Raw genomic sequence first — 21,156 nt, 5'->3', positions numbered from 1 at the left:
AATAGTTTCTGCCTGGTAGTGAGGGGGGTAGAAGGGGAGAAGGAGGGGGTGGGGGGAAGGGGGGAGAAATGACCCAAACATTGTATGTACATATGAATAAAAGGGAAAAAAAAAGTCTGACTCAGCTGGACATGGAGATTATGTGCCTGCAGCTGGCAGCTTGGGGGCTGAGGCAGGAGGACTGCTTGAGTCCAAGGGTTCAAGGCCAGCCTAGGCAACACAGCAAGACACATTTGAGAAGTAAAGTGAAGTGAAGTGAAGTGAAGAGAAAGAAGGAAGAAAGGAAGAAGAAAGAAGGGGTAGAGGGAATCAATGAATAATCTGGCATAATATACTTAGAACCTTAACATGCATGATCTCTGACCCAATATTTTATCTTTAAACATCCATGTTAGGAAAGAAAAAAAAAGAACAATATATGACAGTATAAACTGTCTTTGTTGAAAATGGAAAAAGTGACATGCAAGATAGTAATCTGTGAAAAACATGTTATAGCAATGTTTCTCAAGATGTACTTCCTGAATCAATTTCATCAGAATCACTTACCTGTTTTTAAAAATGTAGCCTCACAGGTTCTATCCCATTACAGAATAAAAACCTAAAACTATGAATTTACCCCACATTTAATTAGCACAACATTCCATCCTACGTGATTTTTATGCACACAAAACTGGAAAGACACCCTAAGGGTTTTAAGAATTGATAGAACCTGGGGATAAAATGGAGGAATAGAAGAAATAGCTTATATATCAAGCATGTGTGTTCGAAGTCTTATTGATGTGGGTTCTCTGTGATCAGTGGCTTTGCCACAGAATTTGTTTCTTACTATTTTAACTTAATTACTTCTGCCAGAAGGTGGCTTTTTGTCATACTACCATTGCCTAGTTTATCCATTTTCAAATATATTTTTAACCTGATCTTTAAGAAAAACACTTTAATTCCAGGCCTAACCTTAAGGGACCAATAGATATGCAGTGAAATTAGGACATGGTATTTATCAGAATAGCAAAGCAGAAAGGATAGAAAGGTTGGATTAAACCAGAAAGGAGAGAAAGATGAAAAGGGGGAGGGGAGACTACTACACTAAAGAGCTTATCCTAAAAAGGTACAAATATGATGAGATGAGACCTGACAAGAGTATATCCCTCTGAAACTACTATCTTGACCACAGTCAAGATAAAGAGCATTTCTATTACCACAAAATATTACCTGTGTCTCCCTTTATAGTAAATGCCCTCCCCCATTCCCAACTTCTGGCAATCATTTGGTTAACCTAGATTCATATAGGTTGTTGCCAGCATCATTTAGTCTGTCCCTTTTTTTATTTTTTATTTGTTGAGACTTGGTCTCACTCCGTAGCCCAAGGTAACCTCAACCTTAAAATCCTCCGGGAGGATAAGAACTTTCATTTGCAAGTTTTTGTATGTACATGCTTTCATTTCTCTTCAGTAAATACCTAGGAAAAGAATTACTGGGTTGTACAGTAAGTACATCTTTTTGTTGTTTGTTTGTTTGTTTGTTTTGGCAGCGCTGAGGTTTGAATTCAGGGCCTCATACTTGCTAGGCAGGAGCTCTTAGCACTTAAGCCATGCCACCAGCCCTACATGTTTTAACTTATTAATCTATGAAATTATTTTCAAAGTGTCTGTACCACTTTGCATTTTCACCAGCAATGGGTGAGATTTGCAGTTGCTCTACATTTTTACCAACATTCAGTCTTTTTAATTTCAGCAATTCTAATCCATGTCTACTTATATCTCACTGTGATTTTAGTTTACATTTCCCTAGTGGTTAATGGTATTGAACATCTTTTCACATAATTATTTTCTACCTTTTTCCTCTTTGATGAAGTAGCTGCTTGACTATTTTGCTTATTTTTAATTGGGATTTTTGTCCTGTTAAGATTGAACTTTGAGAGTTTTTTATATATTCTGGCAAGTATTTTCTTGCAGTCCTCAGTTTGTCTTCTAATTTTCAAACAGCAGAATATATCATTTTAAAGATCCCACCACCAACTTTATGTTGAAGACTACATATTCTTCCTTAGTCCTCTAGATATATCACTATCATCCCTGCACCCATACTTTTCCTCTGCCTAGAATAAACTTTTCCCCACTTTGTTCACATATTTTGTGAATTTGTTCACATAGTTCATAGCTAGTTCTCTCTTAAAACTATCCCAACCACTTCTACAACCTACTTATTCTCTTTCCATTTTCCTAACACATCATCTCAAACTAAATTAATTGCTTCTTTTAAAACATCCTCATGTAACTCTGTATGAGGTTCTTTTTTTTTTTTTTTTTTTGCAGCACTGGGGTTTGAACTCAGGGCCTCACATTTGCTAGGCAGGCACTATTACTGCTTGAGCCACTCCACTAGCCCTGTATGTAGTTCTATCACAGAAATCAATTCAATGGAAAGAACATATGTCCTAGATTCAGTCTAAGAATGAATGAATTCCTGGTTCAGGAAGCCTCTAAGCTTCAGGATATTCACATTTGAAACAGGGATGATGATGATGATATTTTTATTTAAGCCTTATAGCATAGTGACTGACTGGTATCAAGTATTGTATGTATACATGAGTCAGGGGGAGAAGAAAGGGGGAGAAAGAAAGAGAGAATGAATGAACCAATGAATAGCAACCTTTAATTTTTGTCTTCCTCTGGCCTTCTAATCCAACATAGAGCATGAAATCTCCTGGAAAAGGGACTGTCTTATTTACACAGAGTTCAAGAATTTAGCATATTATTAAGCACAAAGTACAACAAACATCTGTAATAAAATGACCTAATCTGATTGCAAAAGAGGCTTTAAGATCGTATTTCCTAATTTTCAGTAATTGCTAAATATGTACTTCCTAATTTAGTAAATGCTAAATATGAGACTTTGGGACAGTGAAATATTATTGACTATTATAGTCATAGACATCACTATGTATATTTATACATTTAAAGAAGAAAAAAAGCAATCTTGAGAAATCATAGGAAAGTAACAGAGGAAGAAGAGACTGAAAAAAGGAATGGCAAAAAATAAAAATGTTAGAAAATGTCTATTCTTTTGCATTTTTATCGCCTTGCTTTGATGATAACAAATATGACATGAGGAATAAAGTTGAAAAAAACAGTAATTTTAAAGTAAAATTTAAAGGTTTATCATAAAATTGCAATCTCAAACTACATAGCAAATTGACAACAGTAAAGAGTAAGAATAGGGGAAGGGTATGATACTTGTTTCTTTATATATTTCTCTATTTAGATTTTTTGTTTTATGTTAGGTACAGTAGTTAAAAATGTGAACCAGGTATAGAAATACCACATCTGAGTAGATATCCAAAAGAACCAAAATTTGCAGGTAGAAGGGATGTCTCTTTGCTTCCACACTCATTGTAGCATTATTCACAATAGCCTAGATATGAAAATAATCTAAGTGCTAATCACCAGATGGTTGTTTTTAATGAGGTGTTCATATACACAATGGAATATGGTCTTAAACAAAACAAAATCTGTCATTTGCAATATGAACAGATCTAGAAGATATTACGCTAAGTGAAATAAGCCCAGCACAAAAAGAAAACTACTATATGATCATGCTTAAATATGGAATATAAAATTGCAAAGTCCTACAGGTAGAGAATCGAATGATGGTTACTAGATTCTAGAGATGAACTGGGGTGAGGGCAGGAATGAGGAAAGGGAACAAGTTGGTCAAAGGTACAATGTTTCAATCAGGAAGAAGAATAGTATCTCGTGATCTATATTATACAGCAAGATGAATATAGTTAATAATGATGCACTAAATATTTCAAAGTGGAATTTAAATGTTCTCACCACAAAGAAATAAGTATATGAGTCTAAGGTTAATTAGCCTGATTTGCTTCATCCATGATATATACATGCACTAAAACATTACATTATATACCATAAACACATACAATCAGTATATGTCAATTTTAAAATATGAAGCTAGGTTAAAGAAATATTTCTAGAGCCAGGCGCTAATGGCTCATGCCTGTAATCCTAGCTACTCAGGAGGCAGAAATCAGAAGGATCACAGTTCAGCCGGCCAGGGCAAATAGTTCCACAAGACCCCACCTCAAAAAACCTTTCACAAAAATAGGGCTGGTGAAGTGGCTCAAGGTAAACACCGAGTTCAAGCCCCAGTACTGCAAAAAAAAAAAAAATACATAACTAAAAATAAACTACACGCATTAAGACTACAGTTTGACAGGCTGCTTATTCAGGGATTTAAATAACTCTACAAATTATTTTGGTAGTACATAATTGTTAGCATGGACCCAACAGGTATCAATTTGCAGAAAGAGCACCCAATGCTACTAAGACATTTGCTGTCTGTCTCCCTCAACAGTACAAACTATAATGACTCCTCTAGTCATTTCATGCAGCATCTTTGCAAAGCAAGTAAGATTATTACCTTTCTTATTTTTTGCACATACTAGTAACCAACAATAAGAACCACTTAATGCTCATTATTCATAAAGCATGGCTGAGACACGGAAGAGTTAAATGCTCTTGGTACATGTTTTAAATCTTTCCATATTCAACCTGACTCTTTTAAACTAAAATGACACTCAATATGATAAAAGTAACTTTAAGTAGATTAAAAACAACAAAAAAAGAGCCAAATGTTTCACATTAATAATACATCCATTTTTGTACTATATTCCAGAAATGGAGCTTAAGGCTATGCTGAATGGGCACAAGAAAGCAAGTTTATTCAAAGCATTGATTCAACAAACTTTACTGAATAAATACCTGTATGTTGGGTTAAAAATTTATGCTAAATGTTGGAGGCATAATAATACATAATGATCCCTACCTTCCAAGAGATCATACAACTTAACACTACGTAGTGTTTCATAGAAGTATCAATGATTTAAAATAATTCTTCAAATTTATTCAAATTAGAAAACAAAATTTATAAATTTTGATAATAAAACAAAACTGCAGTAATAAATAGGACACTAAAAGCATTAACCAGCCAATGTAATTACCACTAGGTGTCACTCTAGTATAAACTTCTTGGTTGTCTTTACACCTGCTTTAATATCTGGTTGCATCTTCCTAGTAACAACATGAAAAGCTACATTATCCTACTGAGCATCTCTTTTTTTCGTTTTTTTTAGAAGTTGTGTGTATATAGCTATAGAGAAACAGTAGTTATAAAATTTCTGAAAAACAGTAAGATGGTTATAAGAATTACATTGTAGGTGACATAAAATTTAGTATGTGTATGTTTTAATATCCTATAATGGGTGCATCAATATATATTCACATGTACTCTTTTTATAGAGTCACTCATTTCTTCAGTATGTATCATTGTGCCAAACACTGCACTTGGAGAAAAAAAAATTTAAATAAGAACTGGTGCCTAAGTTTGAGAAGTTAACATTCAGAAAGGAAACCTAAACACAAAGAAAGAACAGTAGGTCTTAAAATCCATTTTTAAACAATTTTATAGGACCAGAGGAGATAGTTCAAAGCTTCACAGAAGAGGAAATATTTATGTGGGATTGTATAAGGTGAGTAGGCATTTTCTAGAAAACGAAAACAAGAAAGGGCAAATAAAATACAATATCCAAACAGGGAGTGATTTAAAGACATATGAGGAGATCTGTGATTGAGATAGATTACATAATGTCAACTATGGAAAATAAAGACTAGAAGAAGAAAAACTGAATGCATGGAAGTTAGATAAATTATTTAATTTGATGCAGCTCAGTGAAACAGCACTAGATTAGCATGTGTACAGCCACAGGTTCCATTCCCAGCATCACAAAATACAGCGAAAAAAATACTATGAAGTCCCAAATATTAGCCATAAGTATATCTTAAATACTTACAGCAACAGTGAACAAAGAGAAAGTAAATCTCTGATTGGCATGTATCTCACAGTGAGAGAAAAACTGTAGCCCACAACAAAAACAACTGAAAACATTAAGAGTAGGAGGAGCAGGTACATATCAAATAACAACAATATTTGATTTGTAATTCATTTCAAGTCAAACTTTATTTAGAATATATTTGTGGCTATTTCAATTATATTTGTTTTGAAGTAGAATGACAACTTGATTATTCCTGCTTTATTATTCATGAGCACAAGTCCTCTTTTACATTCAATTATAAAGTCAACAGTACAAAATGTGATCCCTGGAAATTCTTACATATGATTCTATGTTAAACCTTTAAAATATTTCCATACTTATGTATTCCATTTTAGAATAGAAGTGAATTGTAATATTCTTAAAAGAGACCAAATCTGAGCTAATTTTTAAGATTTAAAAGAAAGGTTATGAAATGGCCCCACTAATAATAAAAATATTTTTCAGTAAACTAAGAAAGTAAAGACGAAGTCACACCTTTTAAAAGTAGTTTGCAACTAAGAGACAGAGGATCCTTTAGCAATATTACTGAAGATCCAAACAAGCAATAAGAGAGACCAATTCTCATTAATTAATATTATAAAGATAAATAAAACAATTTTTCAAATATTAGTAAATGGGGTTGATGACTAAAAAGTACATTTAAAAATCTATTCAAAAATTCATAAAATTTGAAAAACATACTGCACTTTCTTTCTTATATATTTTCCAAATCAAGAGTATAAAAATATTTTTTCAAAGTAAGAGCTTAAACTGGGAAGAAAAGGAAAGATACAGGTCTAATAAATGGTAAGAGGTGTCTTCATTTCGCCTAAGAGAGTTGTGAGTTTGGATTAAATGATACAAAATATTTATATCTGAATATTTAATATTTGGATATTTATGCATATTTAGATAATCAATATGAAATATTCACATCCCCCCCTTTAATAAAATACTGGGTTTTTTTCAACACGTAGAGAAAAAAAGTGATGGAAACACAACTTATGCCTGACTTCTATGTGCTATGGTTTGAATACATCAGGTAGTATCAATAAGAAGCAGAGCCTGACTGCCTAGTAAGTACAAGGCCCTGAGTCCTGAGTTCAAACTCCAGTACCAACAAAAAAAGCAGAGCCAGTAAGCAGTAATTAGACAATGAGGGCCCTGCTCTCATGAATGGGATTAGGTTTCCTTTTTAAAGGGCTTGACAAAGAAAGTTCATTGTTTTTGCCCTTATTTCTCTGCCTTCTGCCATGTAAGGCTACAATACTCATTCCCTTTGAAGAATGTAGCATCAAGGTGCCATCCTGGAAGCAGAAAGCTGCCATCAGGAGACAGTGAACCTATCTATGCCTTAATCTTGGACTTCCCAGTCTTCAGAAATGTGAGAAAATTAATTTTTCATATTCTTTATAAAATTACCCAGACAGCACAAAATTGACTAAGACAAAATAGTATGGAAAATGAATAAGCCTTATTTGTAAATCTGGGATACAAGGTACTCAGTAATTACAGTATTTTTGAAGTTCTTAGATATTTGATTTGCATCAGTCTTAAAACATATATTATTCCATATATGTGAAACACAAAATTATTCATAAACTTACCTCCATCTCAACACATTTTAAATTGGTAATGATAATCTGTATTGGAAATTACCAGTTTCAATTTGCTCCTTTTTCCCTTCTTTTTGGCAGTCAATTCAAAAGGAAAAAATTATACCTAGTAAGTTATTTACCTAATGAACTATTCATTTATTAAGGCTTTATGTTAGGGAAATCCTTACCAACAGTACAGCTGTCTTCAAGTACTACATCAACATTTCTGTCTCTGTACTCAACTCTGAAGTCTAGCATCCGAGGCTGCCTTTCTACAATCTGCCTGGAAGGCATTACAGGTCGAAATGCTGAAGAAGAGGAAGTAGGAGCCGGAGCTGGGTGACTTGCTGGGTCAAATGCAGGTCCTGGTATGGTCTCACCTCCATAGTCACTAAAATATTGACATGAAAGAATTATCATCAACCAAAACATTACAGAATATCAATAAGGACTCTACACCCCTGGCTTTTGTGTTCTTCCTATCAATATACCTACTCATGTGTTAAGACCAAACTTTTCCAGGGACTGAAGACCACATTTTTCTCCATCTCATCCTTACCTTTCTATATTTATTAACAGTATTATATCATTTAACATTTAATTTGATTTTCACCTTGTGTTGGGAAAAATAATTATATTTGCACAATAGTTAGTAAGATCTCAAACTTCAAACTGTATGCAAAACTTCACTCATTAATGTTTCCCCAAGTCTGATCCTCCTTCATTATTCCTAATGTTAACAACCCAAGCCAAAATCTATGGTCGTTATCCTTGATCCCATCTTCTCTTTCAATACCTATATCTAATCAGTTCTTTCACTATTACCTCCTAAATACCTCTTGGGTAAGTCATCTGTCTTTATTCTCTGAAGCTGCCACCCTAGCCCAACCCATGATCACCTATAGTACAAACTAATTCAATAGCTGCCTAACCAATCTCTTAATATATCCTCTTGCTCCTTTGTATTCCATTCCATACCACCCCTACAGTAAAATTTAAAAACAAATGTCTTCATATCATTTTCTTCCTTAATCTTTTAATTACTCCCCTCTGTTCTTCTGACAAACTGGCCTATTAAGCTTGTCATGTACTGAAGCCCATCCACCTTCCCACCCTAATACTATACCATGTTATCTCCATCACCCTCTATGCTAACAGTCACAAGAGCCTTAATTAATTCTTTCACCTGATCCTTCTCATTTCACAGGGGAACACAGGGTACTCCTTCAAACAACATTCTTTCCTGCCCAACTCCTCCTCATTTCCATCTTTCATCTAGTTAACTATATTCATCCTTTATATATCAGGTTAAATATTTTTCAACTCAGGGCACATTTTGCTACCACAGACTAGATCTAGTTTCCCACACTATCTATAATTATAAATTATATGTATAATCAATCATTATGTACCTATGTCCCTAATATAAGTTCCATAAGCACAAAGCACACATTTTTGTTTTTAATGTCTGTGTCCTCTGCTCTAACCTCAAGATTTTACACAGAGAAGGTACTCAAATTTGTCAAACTAATGATGAGAAATAACTTCTTAAAACACTGGCTTTTCTCTAACTGATTTTGTCCATATGTATTATTATCCTTTTTTTTTTCACCTTACTAAGGGAAGGAGGCAAAAAGAGATGAAACCTAAGGAGGACTCTAGTTGCAAGATAATTTTGTATATATCTTCTATCACTACCAGAACTCAAGATCAGCTCTAAAACATTTTCTCACTCTGAATTTAAGGAAAAACAATGGTGGGGCATCTGCATGGGAACAACAATAAACAAAACAGGACCAAGTTAAGCACTGTTAATACAATTAACCAGGAGAAAATATTTATATCTATTTTCCTTCATCATACTATTGCTCTGAATGATGTTTACCAAACAATAGAATGTATAGTTGATTTAGTGAACTGTGGTCTTCTGAAGAACAGAACACAAGTTATGAGTATGTGTCACTAATAATTAGGCCGAGTATTGCTGCATAAAACTTTCTAGTCCATTAAATATTTGTATATGTTTGTTTGGCATTCCAACTGTTTCTCATTTTAGGTCATAGTCAAAAGTTCCAGAGCAGGTCAGAACTTACTAAGTGCAGATATTCCAGTAATCTCTGATCCAAAGACAAAAACCTACCCTTTCTCCTACTTATTAGAGTCAAAGAAAGCAATCATGTAAAGATATTAGCAGAGAAAATGTCCAAAGCAGGAAAGACTATCACTGTTAAAAATCCAAGGTGAGGAGCTAGCAAAGTGGCTCAAGTGATATAGCAACTGCCTAGCAACTAAATGTAAAGCCCTGAGTTCAAACCCCAGTACCACCAAAAAAAAAAAAAATCCAAGGTGAGCTCTTAAACATCTATGAATAGAATCTGTGCAATGACACGCAAATCTCTAAAGTTTGTCACAACTTCTCAAAACCTTAGGAAAAAAACAGTGTAAATTAATAAGCAGGTCACTGACTTGCTGTTTCTTGACTCCTAATATATCCTTTTGCTAAGGATCGGCAAAACTGCATTTTCCTTTGATAGATGGTTTCCCATAAAATTATACCAATAGGGGAAACTACACAGAGATGAGTACTAAGAAAAGCAGAGGGAAGACTTCCTTCTTCCTGTCTGTGTGCTTTTTTTTTTTTTTTTTTTTTTTTGGTGGGGGAGAATACTGAAGTTTGAACTCAGGGCCTCATACTTGCTAGGCACAAGTTTCTTCTATTTGTAATTTAGGAATTCCATAGCTTTTCTAGCCAGGTTCAGCCTTGATTATAGAAAGTCCATGTTGTTGTGTCCATGCCTACCTTCCACCATTCTTGGCATGGCCACATTATACATTAACGGATTGAGCAATCCTCCATAGCAAGTGGAAAAAAGTTAACAATGTCTTCTTATCCAAGTCATTGACGGACTTTCTTCAGTGGGTAGAGTATACTGAACATTCACCTTGGAAATTCTGCCTGTCCCAAACTTTTTTTTTTTTTGGTGGTGGTGGTACTGGAGTTTGAACTTGGGGCCTCATGTTTCCTAGCCAGGCACTCTTACCACTTGAGCCACTCCACCAAACCTTTTTTGTGTCAGGTATTTTTGAGATAGGTCTCAAGAACTATTTGCCAGGCTGGCTTTGAGCTGCAATCCTCCTGATCTCTGCCTCCAGAATAGATGGATTATAGGCATGAGCCACCTGTTCCTGGCTCTCTTTCCCAAACTTTTTGTACTCAGCTTTCCGATATTATTCTTTCCAAATCTTTTTTTTTTTTTTAACAAGACTGAAGTTTGAACTCAGGGCCGACACCTTGAACCATCCCACCAGTCCTTTGTTTGTGAAGGTTTTTTCAAGATAGGGTCTTGCAAACTACTGGCCTGGGATGGCTTTGAACCACAATCCTCCTGATCTCTGCCTCCTGAGTAGCTAGGATTACAAGTGTGAGCTGCCCGGCTTTTTACAAATCTTGATTAGCTGTCCAATCCATATTGCTCATGATTCAATGGAAATCTGTACCTCAAGCTATATCTCCTTCCAAATGAAGTAGGCAACCTGTGGTACAGCCTTAACTTCTTCCCAATGGGAGGCTTTTAGATCAATGCTGTGTTTTAGACATATTTTTGAGGCCATAATGCAGCAAGAGTCTACTTTTGGCTGGTGCCAGCATATTACACATACCTGGTTTTTTTCTTCACAGTTTAAATTTTTCCATCCTCTGTTAACTTAGTTGTCACGTAAGTTGTGGACAGGAAGTGCAAGGCACAGCAACAGGTCTTTAAACCTAAATATGGTTTTGACTACTGGACCCCAAAGACTAAGAGACCCCTGAATTTTTGTTCTCATTGCTTCAGGATTAGGGATTAAACCTAGTACTTCTCACACGTGAGGCATATGCCATGCCACAGAGCTACATCCCCAGCTATCCTCTAAATTTTTGCAGTATATACATCTGCTAATCTCTAGCATGGGTGTGTCATACTTGTATTTTTGTTCTTCAGGTCCAATTCTCATTACCATCAAATGTAATGGTATTCTATGGAATGTCTAGGTGATTAGAAACTCTTCAGACTAGATTACTATGACAAGTAGGAGAACTGACATAATCTTCAGGAAAAGACAGTAAATGTGTATTATGTACTCAGCTGGGTGAAAGCAAACTGCTTGTCATGTGTAAGATTATTTGCTAAATAACCTAAATCCCAGAATCAGGAAACCAATACAGGATGTCTACTAGTTAGTGAGTGTATCTCTTTTTGTTATACATTTGGAGCTATGGAGAGTAACTGCAGGATTGGTTGACAGATTGAGTGAACCTGCTACAAGTCAACTCAGGTCAAGACATTCAATTACACTGTAATCTTCCACTTTTGTAAAATCCCCAGGAATTAGCATCATTTCAGAGTCAGCATCTAGGAATCCCCTAAAAATCTGGTTAGTTCCTTTCTATCAGTACACAGACACCCTAGTAAACAATTATAGGTCTCTTAAGGGATGTCATGAAAGGAAATTATAATTCATACTTTGTGACTCTTTTGTGGGGGTCCAGACCTCTCACTTGGACCAGGGGCTTTATGTCTGTGAAACATCTCATGTTGAGAGACACTGAGAGTAGCTTCTGTACTGCCCATGGTACTGAATCACTCAGAAAAGGAGGAGTATTTGTTGAAGTGACTGCTATCAATTACCAAGGAAAAGATATGGTTGCTGCTACACAATGGATCTCAGGCCCAGAGAGATTTCTGGGCCACGTCTAATAAAGAGTTAGTGGAAATTTACAACTAAAAAAAAATAAAATAAAATAAAAATAAACAGGAGCATTGAGAATTCTGACTCTTCAAGAAAGAAGGTTTTTGGGCTAAGGATATAGCTTAAGTGGTAGAGAGCCAACATAGCAAGCGCAAGACACTTAGTTCAAACCCCAGCACCCTAAGAAAAGAATGGAGGTTTGCAATGTCCCATAGTTCAGAATACTGACTATAACAGGTGCCAGGAATATAGAATAAATAGTGGAATAAGAAACTGAAAATATCAACCATAGCCTATGACCATTAGCATAATCAGGGACTTTAGCAGCATACATGCGAAAATTTTCTTCTTTTAGTTTCCGCATAATCCTATCAGTATCACCTTAGCAGTAATGTACCACCCTAGAAGCAGAATCCACTTTGTTTCAGCATTAACCACTAATATCAAGAGTTTTTTGAGCTTTTTTTACACTAGTCTTTTCATACCCTACCAGACTACCAGTATCAGCTAAGTCAGAATGAATTCTCATGTCTGAGACTGAGTTCTTAGGACTCTTCTGACCTTCAAAGTTCTGTTAACCTTCCAACCTCTTTCCTTCACTCTTTCAACACTTTCCTTTGGGCACTTTAGTGGTCAGCAGGTAGCTTACCATTAGGCTGCCCTAGTGCTGCTTCTTGGCCTAGAATGAGTGACTTACCTCCCTACCATTCTGTAATTTGACTTCCTCACTATTCTTTCTATTTAATCAATATTTTTTAAAAGGATATTGGTAAGGAGACTATGGAGAAATCTATTTTAGATTTGAATTTCAACAAATGAAGTATATTTATTCTTACTCAGCTTTCCTCTACAAACCATTCAGTCCCTTGGAAAACAGTAAAGAAAAATCAAAGCAAACAAGAATTCTTGCTTATGATTTCAATTTTTTAAAAGTACACTCCATGGAAAACTCTTTGGATATGCCACAACCCAAAAAAAATCACATTTGTTTTAGAGATAAAACTTGTAAATCAAACCAGATTTTTTGTTGTTTAAGATATGCAAAAGTATACAAAAATCAAATTTTTTTAAACAGGCATTTTTTTAAACTAGAAAACTTTGGCATTAATACATTCTAAAAGAAAAAGGGTCAAAATGTGAATATAAACCTTGTCTTCTCTAGGTGTTCTTAATATATTAGACAACAGACAAATGAACATACATTTTTCTGGGTCATAAATGAGTTAATAAATATTACCAACTTAGAGAATTATTGAAGTTAAACTATTAATTTGTAAGGATTGTTTTTTAAAAACATAGCAACTGCTCTCTACTAGTACAAGTAATTCAAAAGCACTTTGTTGCAGAAAAACAACTCTCCAAAAATAGTTTATGAGGCTCTACACAATACAGTGAATGAATAAAATATTAGAAGTAGTAAATACATATGCACACACTTGATGTTTGTTCATAAGTGAATGAATAGTTTGTATTTATGATTGCACAAATTACACACATTGTAAATATATTGTATTAGCAATACACTGCCTAATGAAATAAGCTTTGCAGGAGAGCCAGAAAACTTGCTGAGCTAGAAGATACTCCTGACATTATCATCATCATGCTGAATCATCTGGGTCAAGTCACTTCATGCCTTATAATCTCTATCTATAAAATTAAGGATAATAATGTCTGTACAACTAAAGCAATAACTGTAAGAACTAAGTTGTAGGACAACTTTATATACACCAGACATCATATATTATGGACGCATGCCTATAGTAACAATATGTGGGAAGCTGAAAAAGGAGGATACTAAGTTCAGGGCCAACCTGGGCTACGGAGCAGGTCAGTCTTGCCACCACAGTGAGTCCCTGTCTCAAAAAATAAAACAAAACAAAAAGAATTTTATATATGTGTGTGTGTGTGTGTGTGTGCATACATATGTATGCATATGTACACACACATACATCATGTGTTGAATATCAGGTTTTTTTAACCAAAGGGAAAAAACTGGGGGGGTTAGAGGTGGGCAGTACTGGTGTTTGAGCTAAGGGCCTTGCACTTGAAGGCAGGCATTCTATTACTTGAAAGGGCCAGCTCTTTTTGCCTCAATTACTTTTCAAATACAGTCTCACTTTTATGCTTGAGCTGGCCTGAACCACAATCCTCCCATTTATGCTTCTCGTGTAGCTAGGATGACAGGTGTGTGCCACTGCATCCAGCTTTTTACTTGTTAACTGCTGTACCTGGGTGGGCTGGCCTTGAACCATGATCCTCCTAATCTCTTCCTCCCAATTAGCTAGGATTACAGGCATAAGCAACTATGCCCTGCCCCAAAGAAAAAAATCATAAAACACAAATTGTGACATAAACAAATTGTCGAGAAGACAGAAAAGTATAGAAGAAAGTGCATGGCTTTTAAAAACAAAAAATCCAGATGTCACACCTTCTACTATAATTGTGACACTAGACAAGTCTATAAACCCTCTAATTCTCAGTTTCCTCATCTATAAAATATGCACATTTACTTTTAAGGGTTATAATGAGGAAAAATATGTCAATTGCCTAGTGCAGTTAAGCATTAAAAAAAGTTTCTTTCCCTTGGATTTTAATGGATGCATTAAAAAACCAATTTTGGATTCACATAAAAATCTAATTTCAAGAAAAACTATAAAGCACAAGGATACTGGTTAGTCTCTCTCTCAAAATATACATACCAAAAATACACCTCCTTTAGATGGTGTGTAATTAGTACAAATTTTTATCACCTTTGACCAAAGGAATTAAATATCAACACACTTACCATTGCTATGGGTATTTAATTATTTCCTATCAAAAATTTAATATCCCATGACAATACTGCATAATATAACAATTCCTTCAAACTGCAGTATTTGGTCCCTCTCTTCTCTGTTAAGACATGGACCGACAAATTAAGTCATTTGTATATGAAGAATATACCCAACTTTATTACAAAAATCAAACATAAAAGACAATGATTTTTTAAGTGCCCATACCTAGCTAGCATTGTGATTTCTGCTCTCAGTGTTAAACCTATGAAAGGGTACAAGGAGCCCTTCTTTATATTCCTCTGGTACATAGACACACAAGGAATTTCCAGCTATGTCAAATCCACTTTGATTTCAAAGTTAAACAACACAGGAAGGAAACAGTTGAAGAAATGTTCTAGATACAACTGACTTTCTTATAAAGATATATGATTTTAACTCATTTTATTTAAAAGCAACAAACAAAACCCACTCTGGTCAAATTAAATTGCTATGGGGGGGGGGATGAAGGAGAATGGTGAAGAGGGTGAAATCAAGGATGATATATTTGATATATTATAAGAACTTTTATAAGTGCCACAATGCACCCAAACTCAGCACAACAATAAAAAACAGAAAAAAAAAGCAAAATATTATAGCAATTTTATTGAAAATAATTCAGCACTAAATTTCTAGTCATAAAATATATTAAGCAAAAAGGTTGATTCAGGTTGGGTACAATGGGATATGCTTGTAATCCCAGCAACTTGGTAGGCAGGAATTAACAGGATCCTGGTTCCAGTCCAACCCAGGCAAAAATTTAGTGAGACCCCCCCCAACCCCCCATCTCAATGAATAAACTGGGCATGGTGTTGTACACCTGTGATCTCAGCAATATATGGAACTGTAGGTAGAACTGAGGAAAAACAGTCATTTCCAGTTGCCCCTGGAAAAAAACAGAAGACCCTACCTTAAAAACAACTAAAGCAAAAAAGGACTAGTCATATAGCTTACAAGTTAGAGTGCATGCTTAGCAAAAGTTGACACCCCAAGCTCAAATCCCAACATTCCAAGAAAAAAGAAGGGGATAGAAGGGGTGATCATTGATCATGTGTAATAGAAGAAATAAAATGCTACCAAACTGTTAATATATTCAAACTGTGTTCAGAACCCCATAGCTAAACCCACAAGAGTTTAGAATGGCAAAATTTTGGGCACAAAATGTGGTAAAATTATTACCACATATAATTTCCCCTAAAATCAGGAACGAGACAAGGGTGCTCACTATCCCCACTCCTATTCAACATAGCACTGGAATTTCTAGCCAAAGCAATTAGGCAAGAAGAAGAAATAAAAGGAATACAAATAGGTAAAGAAACTATCAAAATATCCCTATTTGCAGACAATATGATCCTATACCTTAAAGACGCAAAAAACTTTCCGCAAAAAAAGACACCAAAAACAGCTATAGCAAGGTGGTAGGATACAAAATCAACTTACAAAAATCATTAGCTTTTCTATACACCAACAAGGAACAAACTGAGAATGAATATATGGAAACAATTCCATGCACAATAGCCTCAAAAAAAAAAAATCAAATACCTAGGAGTAAACTTAACAAAGGATGTGAAGGACCTCTACAAGGAGAATTACAAACCCCTAAAGAAAGAGATCAAGGAAGACTACAGAAGATGGAAAGATCTCCCATGCTCATGGATCGGTAGAATCAACATAGTAAAAATGGCTATACTACCAAAAGCAATCTACATGTTTAATGCATTTCCCATCAAAATCCCAATGACTTTCTTCAAAGAGATTGAAAAATCTACCCTAAAGTTCATTTGGAAACACAAGAGATCACGAATAGCCAAGGCAATACTCAGCAAAGGAAGAGCAATGCTCAAAGTATCAGAATACCCAACTTCAAAATATATTACAAAGCAATAAAAACAGCATGGTACTGGCACAAAAACAGACATGAAGACCAATGGAACAGAATAGAGGACCCGGATATGAATCCACACAACTATATCCACCTTATTTTTGAGAAAGGTGCCAAAAATATATGGTGGAGAAAAAGACAGCGTCTTCAACAAATGTTGCTGGGAAAAGTGGTTATCCATCTGCAAGGAACTGAAACAAGATCCATGTCTATCACCCTGTACTAGTATCAACTCAAAATGGATCAAGGACATTAATACCAGAACTGAAACTCTGAAGTTAGTAAAGGAAGGAGCAGGAAACACTGTGGAACTAATAAATATAGGCAAGGACTTCCTCAATATAACACCAGCAGCTCAGCAAGTAAGAGAAAGGATGGACAAATGGGACTTCATATTAAAAAGCTTCTGCACAACAAAAGAAATGGTCTCTAAACTGAAGAGACCACCCACAGAGTGGGAGAAAATATTTGCCAGCTATAAGTCAGACAAAGAACTGATAATCAGAATATACAGGGAACTCAAAAAACTAAACTCCCCCAAAATCAATGAACCAATTAAGAAATGGGCAACTGAACTAAACAGAATGTTCTCAAAAGAAGAAATTCAAATGGCAAAAAAAACACATGAAAAAATACTCACCATCTCTGGCCATAAAGGAAATGCAAATCAAAACCACACTAAGATTCCACCTCATCCCTGTTAGAATAGCTATCATCAAAAACACCATCAACAACATGTGTTGGCAAGAATGTGGGGAAAAAGGAACCCTTGTACACTGCTGGTTAGAATGCAAGCTACTATAACTACTCTGAAAAAAAATGTGGAGGCTTCTTAAAAATCTAAACATAGACCTGCCATATGATCCAGCAATCCCACTGCAGGGGATATACCCAAAGGAATGCAACACAATTTACTCCAAAGGCATCTGCACACCCATGTTTATTGCCACACTATTGACAATAGCCAAGTTATGGAAACAACCAAGATGCCCCCACTACTAATGAATGGATCAAGAAAATGTGGTATTGGATAAATACAACGGAATTTTACTCAGCCATGAAGAATGAAATCTTATTTGCAAGTAAATGGATGGAACTGGAGAACATCATTCTGAGCGAGGTTAGCCAGGCTCAGAAGACCAAAAATCATACGTCCTCCCTCATAGGCGGACTTTAGATCTAGGGCAAATACAGCAATGTGGTTGGGCTTGGATCACATGACAAGGGGGAGCACATAAGGGAGTTATGGGAATAGGTAGAAAACCCAAAACATGAAAGCATTTGATGTCCCCTCTCCAGAGGACCTAATACAGAAACCTGAAAGGGACAGAGGTCAACATGAGAAGGGGATCAGGAACCAGTGTAAAGATCAGTTAGAGATGAATCAACTTGGGTTATAACACATTTGTACATGAGAGCTGTTGGCAATAATGGTGCCGACAGGTTTCAGTTCTTACTGCACCCTTAAGCTTCTGTTTTCCAGGGTCACGGTCCTGCCTCCCAGGGTCACAGTCCAGCCTCAAGTCTAGCTTGAACCCTCCTTCTGCCCCAACCTCCAATCAGCATGAACCATAAGATCCTAACCAATCAGATCATGCTGAGTCCCACTGAGGGGTATTTAAGCCCCTGCCCCTCTCTCCCTCTCTCTCTTGGCTCTCTGCTCTCTCCCTCTCCCACCCTGCAATAAAGAATCTCTTGGCCAGATCACTCCTCTCCACATGGTCATTTTGGGGCCCACATTTCCTTACAAGAGCAATGCTAGGAATCTCTCTGTATAGCTATCCTTAACTCAACTAGCAAAAATGCTTTGTCTTCCTTATTAAGCTTATGTCTTCTCTTCAACAAAATTAGAGATAAGGGCAGAACAGGTTCTGCCTGGAAGCAGGGTGGGGGGAAGGGGGCAGGGCGGAGAAATGACCGAAGCAATGTAAGTACATGTGAATAAATGAATAAAAAAATTATTACCACATTCATTTATTCAACAATGAAACTGGAGTCATATTTAGCAGTCTGAAACTTCCTAAACCAAGAAATAAAAAATTAAATTAAAAACTAAGGAAGTTCTTAGTTCTCTCTCTCTCTCTCTCTCTCTCTCTCAGCTTGCTTTTGTCCCGGGAACCAGGTTCCCCACCCTGTAGTGTTCCACATCTCTCTCTCTCTCTCCTCTCGGGGACGCCTGCCATATCTCTCCTCGGGTCAGGCCTCACCATGGGAGTTGGACCTTCCAAAATTCCCTCAGACTCCCCATTGGGATGTCTCCTGGCCAATCTTGGGCCCCTACACCTCACACCTGATCTTAAGCCATGAAAGCTCATTTTTCTCTGTAATCGGGCCTGGCCCCAATATCCATTGGACAATGCCTCCAAATGGCCACTTAATGGCACTTTTGATCCCAATATTTTAAGGGATCTATACAATTTCTGTGAGCGCACTGGCAAATGGAAGGAACTTCTCTACATCCAATCCTTTTCTTATCTCCACACCAAACCTTCCCTCTGTACCTCCTGTTCCCCTGCACAGGTCCTATTAGCTTCTAAACCAGTCTCAAAACCAGCCAAATCCTTCTCTGAATCCCCTCTTGACTCTGAAGCTTTCCCTTCTTTCAACCCTGCTAAGGAGCCTCCACCTTATCAAAGACGGGCTTCCATTGTTCAGCCATCGGCTCCTGCCCCTCCTCCCACGTCTCCTCCCGCCCCTCCTCCCTCTTCTCCTCCCACTCTTCCTTCTGCTCCTCCTTCCGCTCCTCCTCCTGCTCCTCCTCCCGCCTCTCCTTCCGCCTGCCCTTCCACTCACCCAGGACCACAGGATCCCATGAGCCCCCACCAAACTCGCTCTCATGGACCCCCCAGTCAGCCGGTTTCCATCTACCCTCTCCGGAAAGTGGCTGGAGCAGAAGGCATTGTGAGGGTCCATGTTCCCTTTTCTCTTGCTGACCTCTCTCAGATAGAAAAGCGCTTTGGCTCCTTCACCACTAACCCTGATTCTTATGTTAAGGAATTTCAATACTTGGCTCAATCCTATGACCTAACTTGGCATGACATCTATCTCATTCTTTCCTCCACCCTCCTCCCAGAGGAGAAACTACGGGTCTGGGACACGCGGCTAGGGCACATGCAGATGAAGTTGATCGCACCACCCCCACCCATCCTGTAGGAGGTACAGCGGTCCCTACTGAGGAGCCTCATTGGAATTACCAAACTGGTGACAGAACACTTAGGGATCAGAAAGTTACCTGTTTAGTGATGGGATTAAAGAAGTCGGCCCAAAAGGTTGTTAATTTTGATAAGCTTAGAGAAATCCAACAAGAAAAAGAGGAAAATCCAGCTAGTTTCTTGTTCCGGCTCATAGAGGCGCTACGACGCCATACAAAAGTTGACCCTGAAACTAAGGATGGGACAATTATCCTTATGACCCATTTTATCTCCCAGTCAGCTCCAGATATCAGAAAAAAGCTCAAAAGGCTAGAAAATGGCCCTCATACTCCACAGGCTGAAATTTTAAACGTGGCCTTCAAAGTCTATAATTACCGAGAAGAACAACAAAGGGCCGATAAGGAGAGGAGAGATAAGGCTAAATTCCAGATGTTGGCACAAGCCCTCTGGCAAAAGCCTCCGACCTCTAACTCCCGAGGCCAGGGAAAATCCCAAACACCTCCCGGCCCATGTTTTCGGTGTGGCCTTGAGGGACACTGGGCCTGTGCTTGTCCTAAACCACGCCCCCCACCGGGGCCATGTCCTAAGTGCAAACAGGAGGGCCACTGGGCGATGGACTGCCCCTCCACCCCTCAAGGCAGAGGGTCTAAGCGCCCCCACCGTCCCTCCTCCCTAACTGATCTTCTAGGACTGGCGACTATGGCTGAGGACTGACGGAGCCCAGGACTCCCAGGCCCGATGACCATAACTTCACAGGAGCCCAGGGTAATGGCCATTATTGACGGTAGGCCTATCTCTCTCCTCCTGGACACTGGCGCCACTTTTTCTGCCTTGCCCGAGTTCTGGGGACCTACCAAGCCTTCTTTAACCTCCATAGTCGGGGTGGAGGGAACTCCTACCCAGCCCTTAATGACTTTTCCTCTAACCTGCATACTGGGAGATACACTTTTTACTCAGTCCTTCCTAGTCCTCCCTAATTGCCCCACCCCACTCTTGAGAAGGGACATTTTGTCAAAATTCCAGGCCACTCTCACCTTACACCCACCTCCTCTTAAGCCGCGACCCATTAACCCCTTGTCTCCATCCTCTCAGCCCCTCC

General features: G+C 37.4%; 1 protein-coding gene across 3 annotated transcripts in view; it reads right to left on the bottom strand.

The window, feature by feature from the left end:
• Positions 1-21,156, bottom strand: part of Faf1 (Fas associated factor 1) — a 410,583-nt gene that overhangs the window by 267,549 nt on the left and 121,878 nt on the right. For all 3 annotated transcript variants that reach the window (XM_074080173.1, XM_074080176.1, XM_074080174.1), the window contains one exon: positions 7,674-7,876. In XM_074080173.1, the coding sequence (XP_073936274.1) occupies positions 7,674-7,876 (203 nt within the window). The remainder of the gene's footprint in view (positions 1-7,673; positions 7,877-21,156) is intronic.

Source organism: Castor canadensis, chromosome 7 (assembly GCF_047511655.1).
Source record: "Castor canadensis chromosome 7, mCasCan1.hap1v2, whole genome shotgun sequence".
NCBI classification, from domain to species: Eukaryota; Metazoa; Chordata; class Mammalia; order Rodentia; family Castoridae; genus Castor; species Castor canadensis.
Note: the sequence above shows the minus strand (reverse complement) of the source record. Positions and strands in the feature narration are given on the sequence as shown.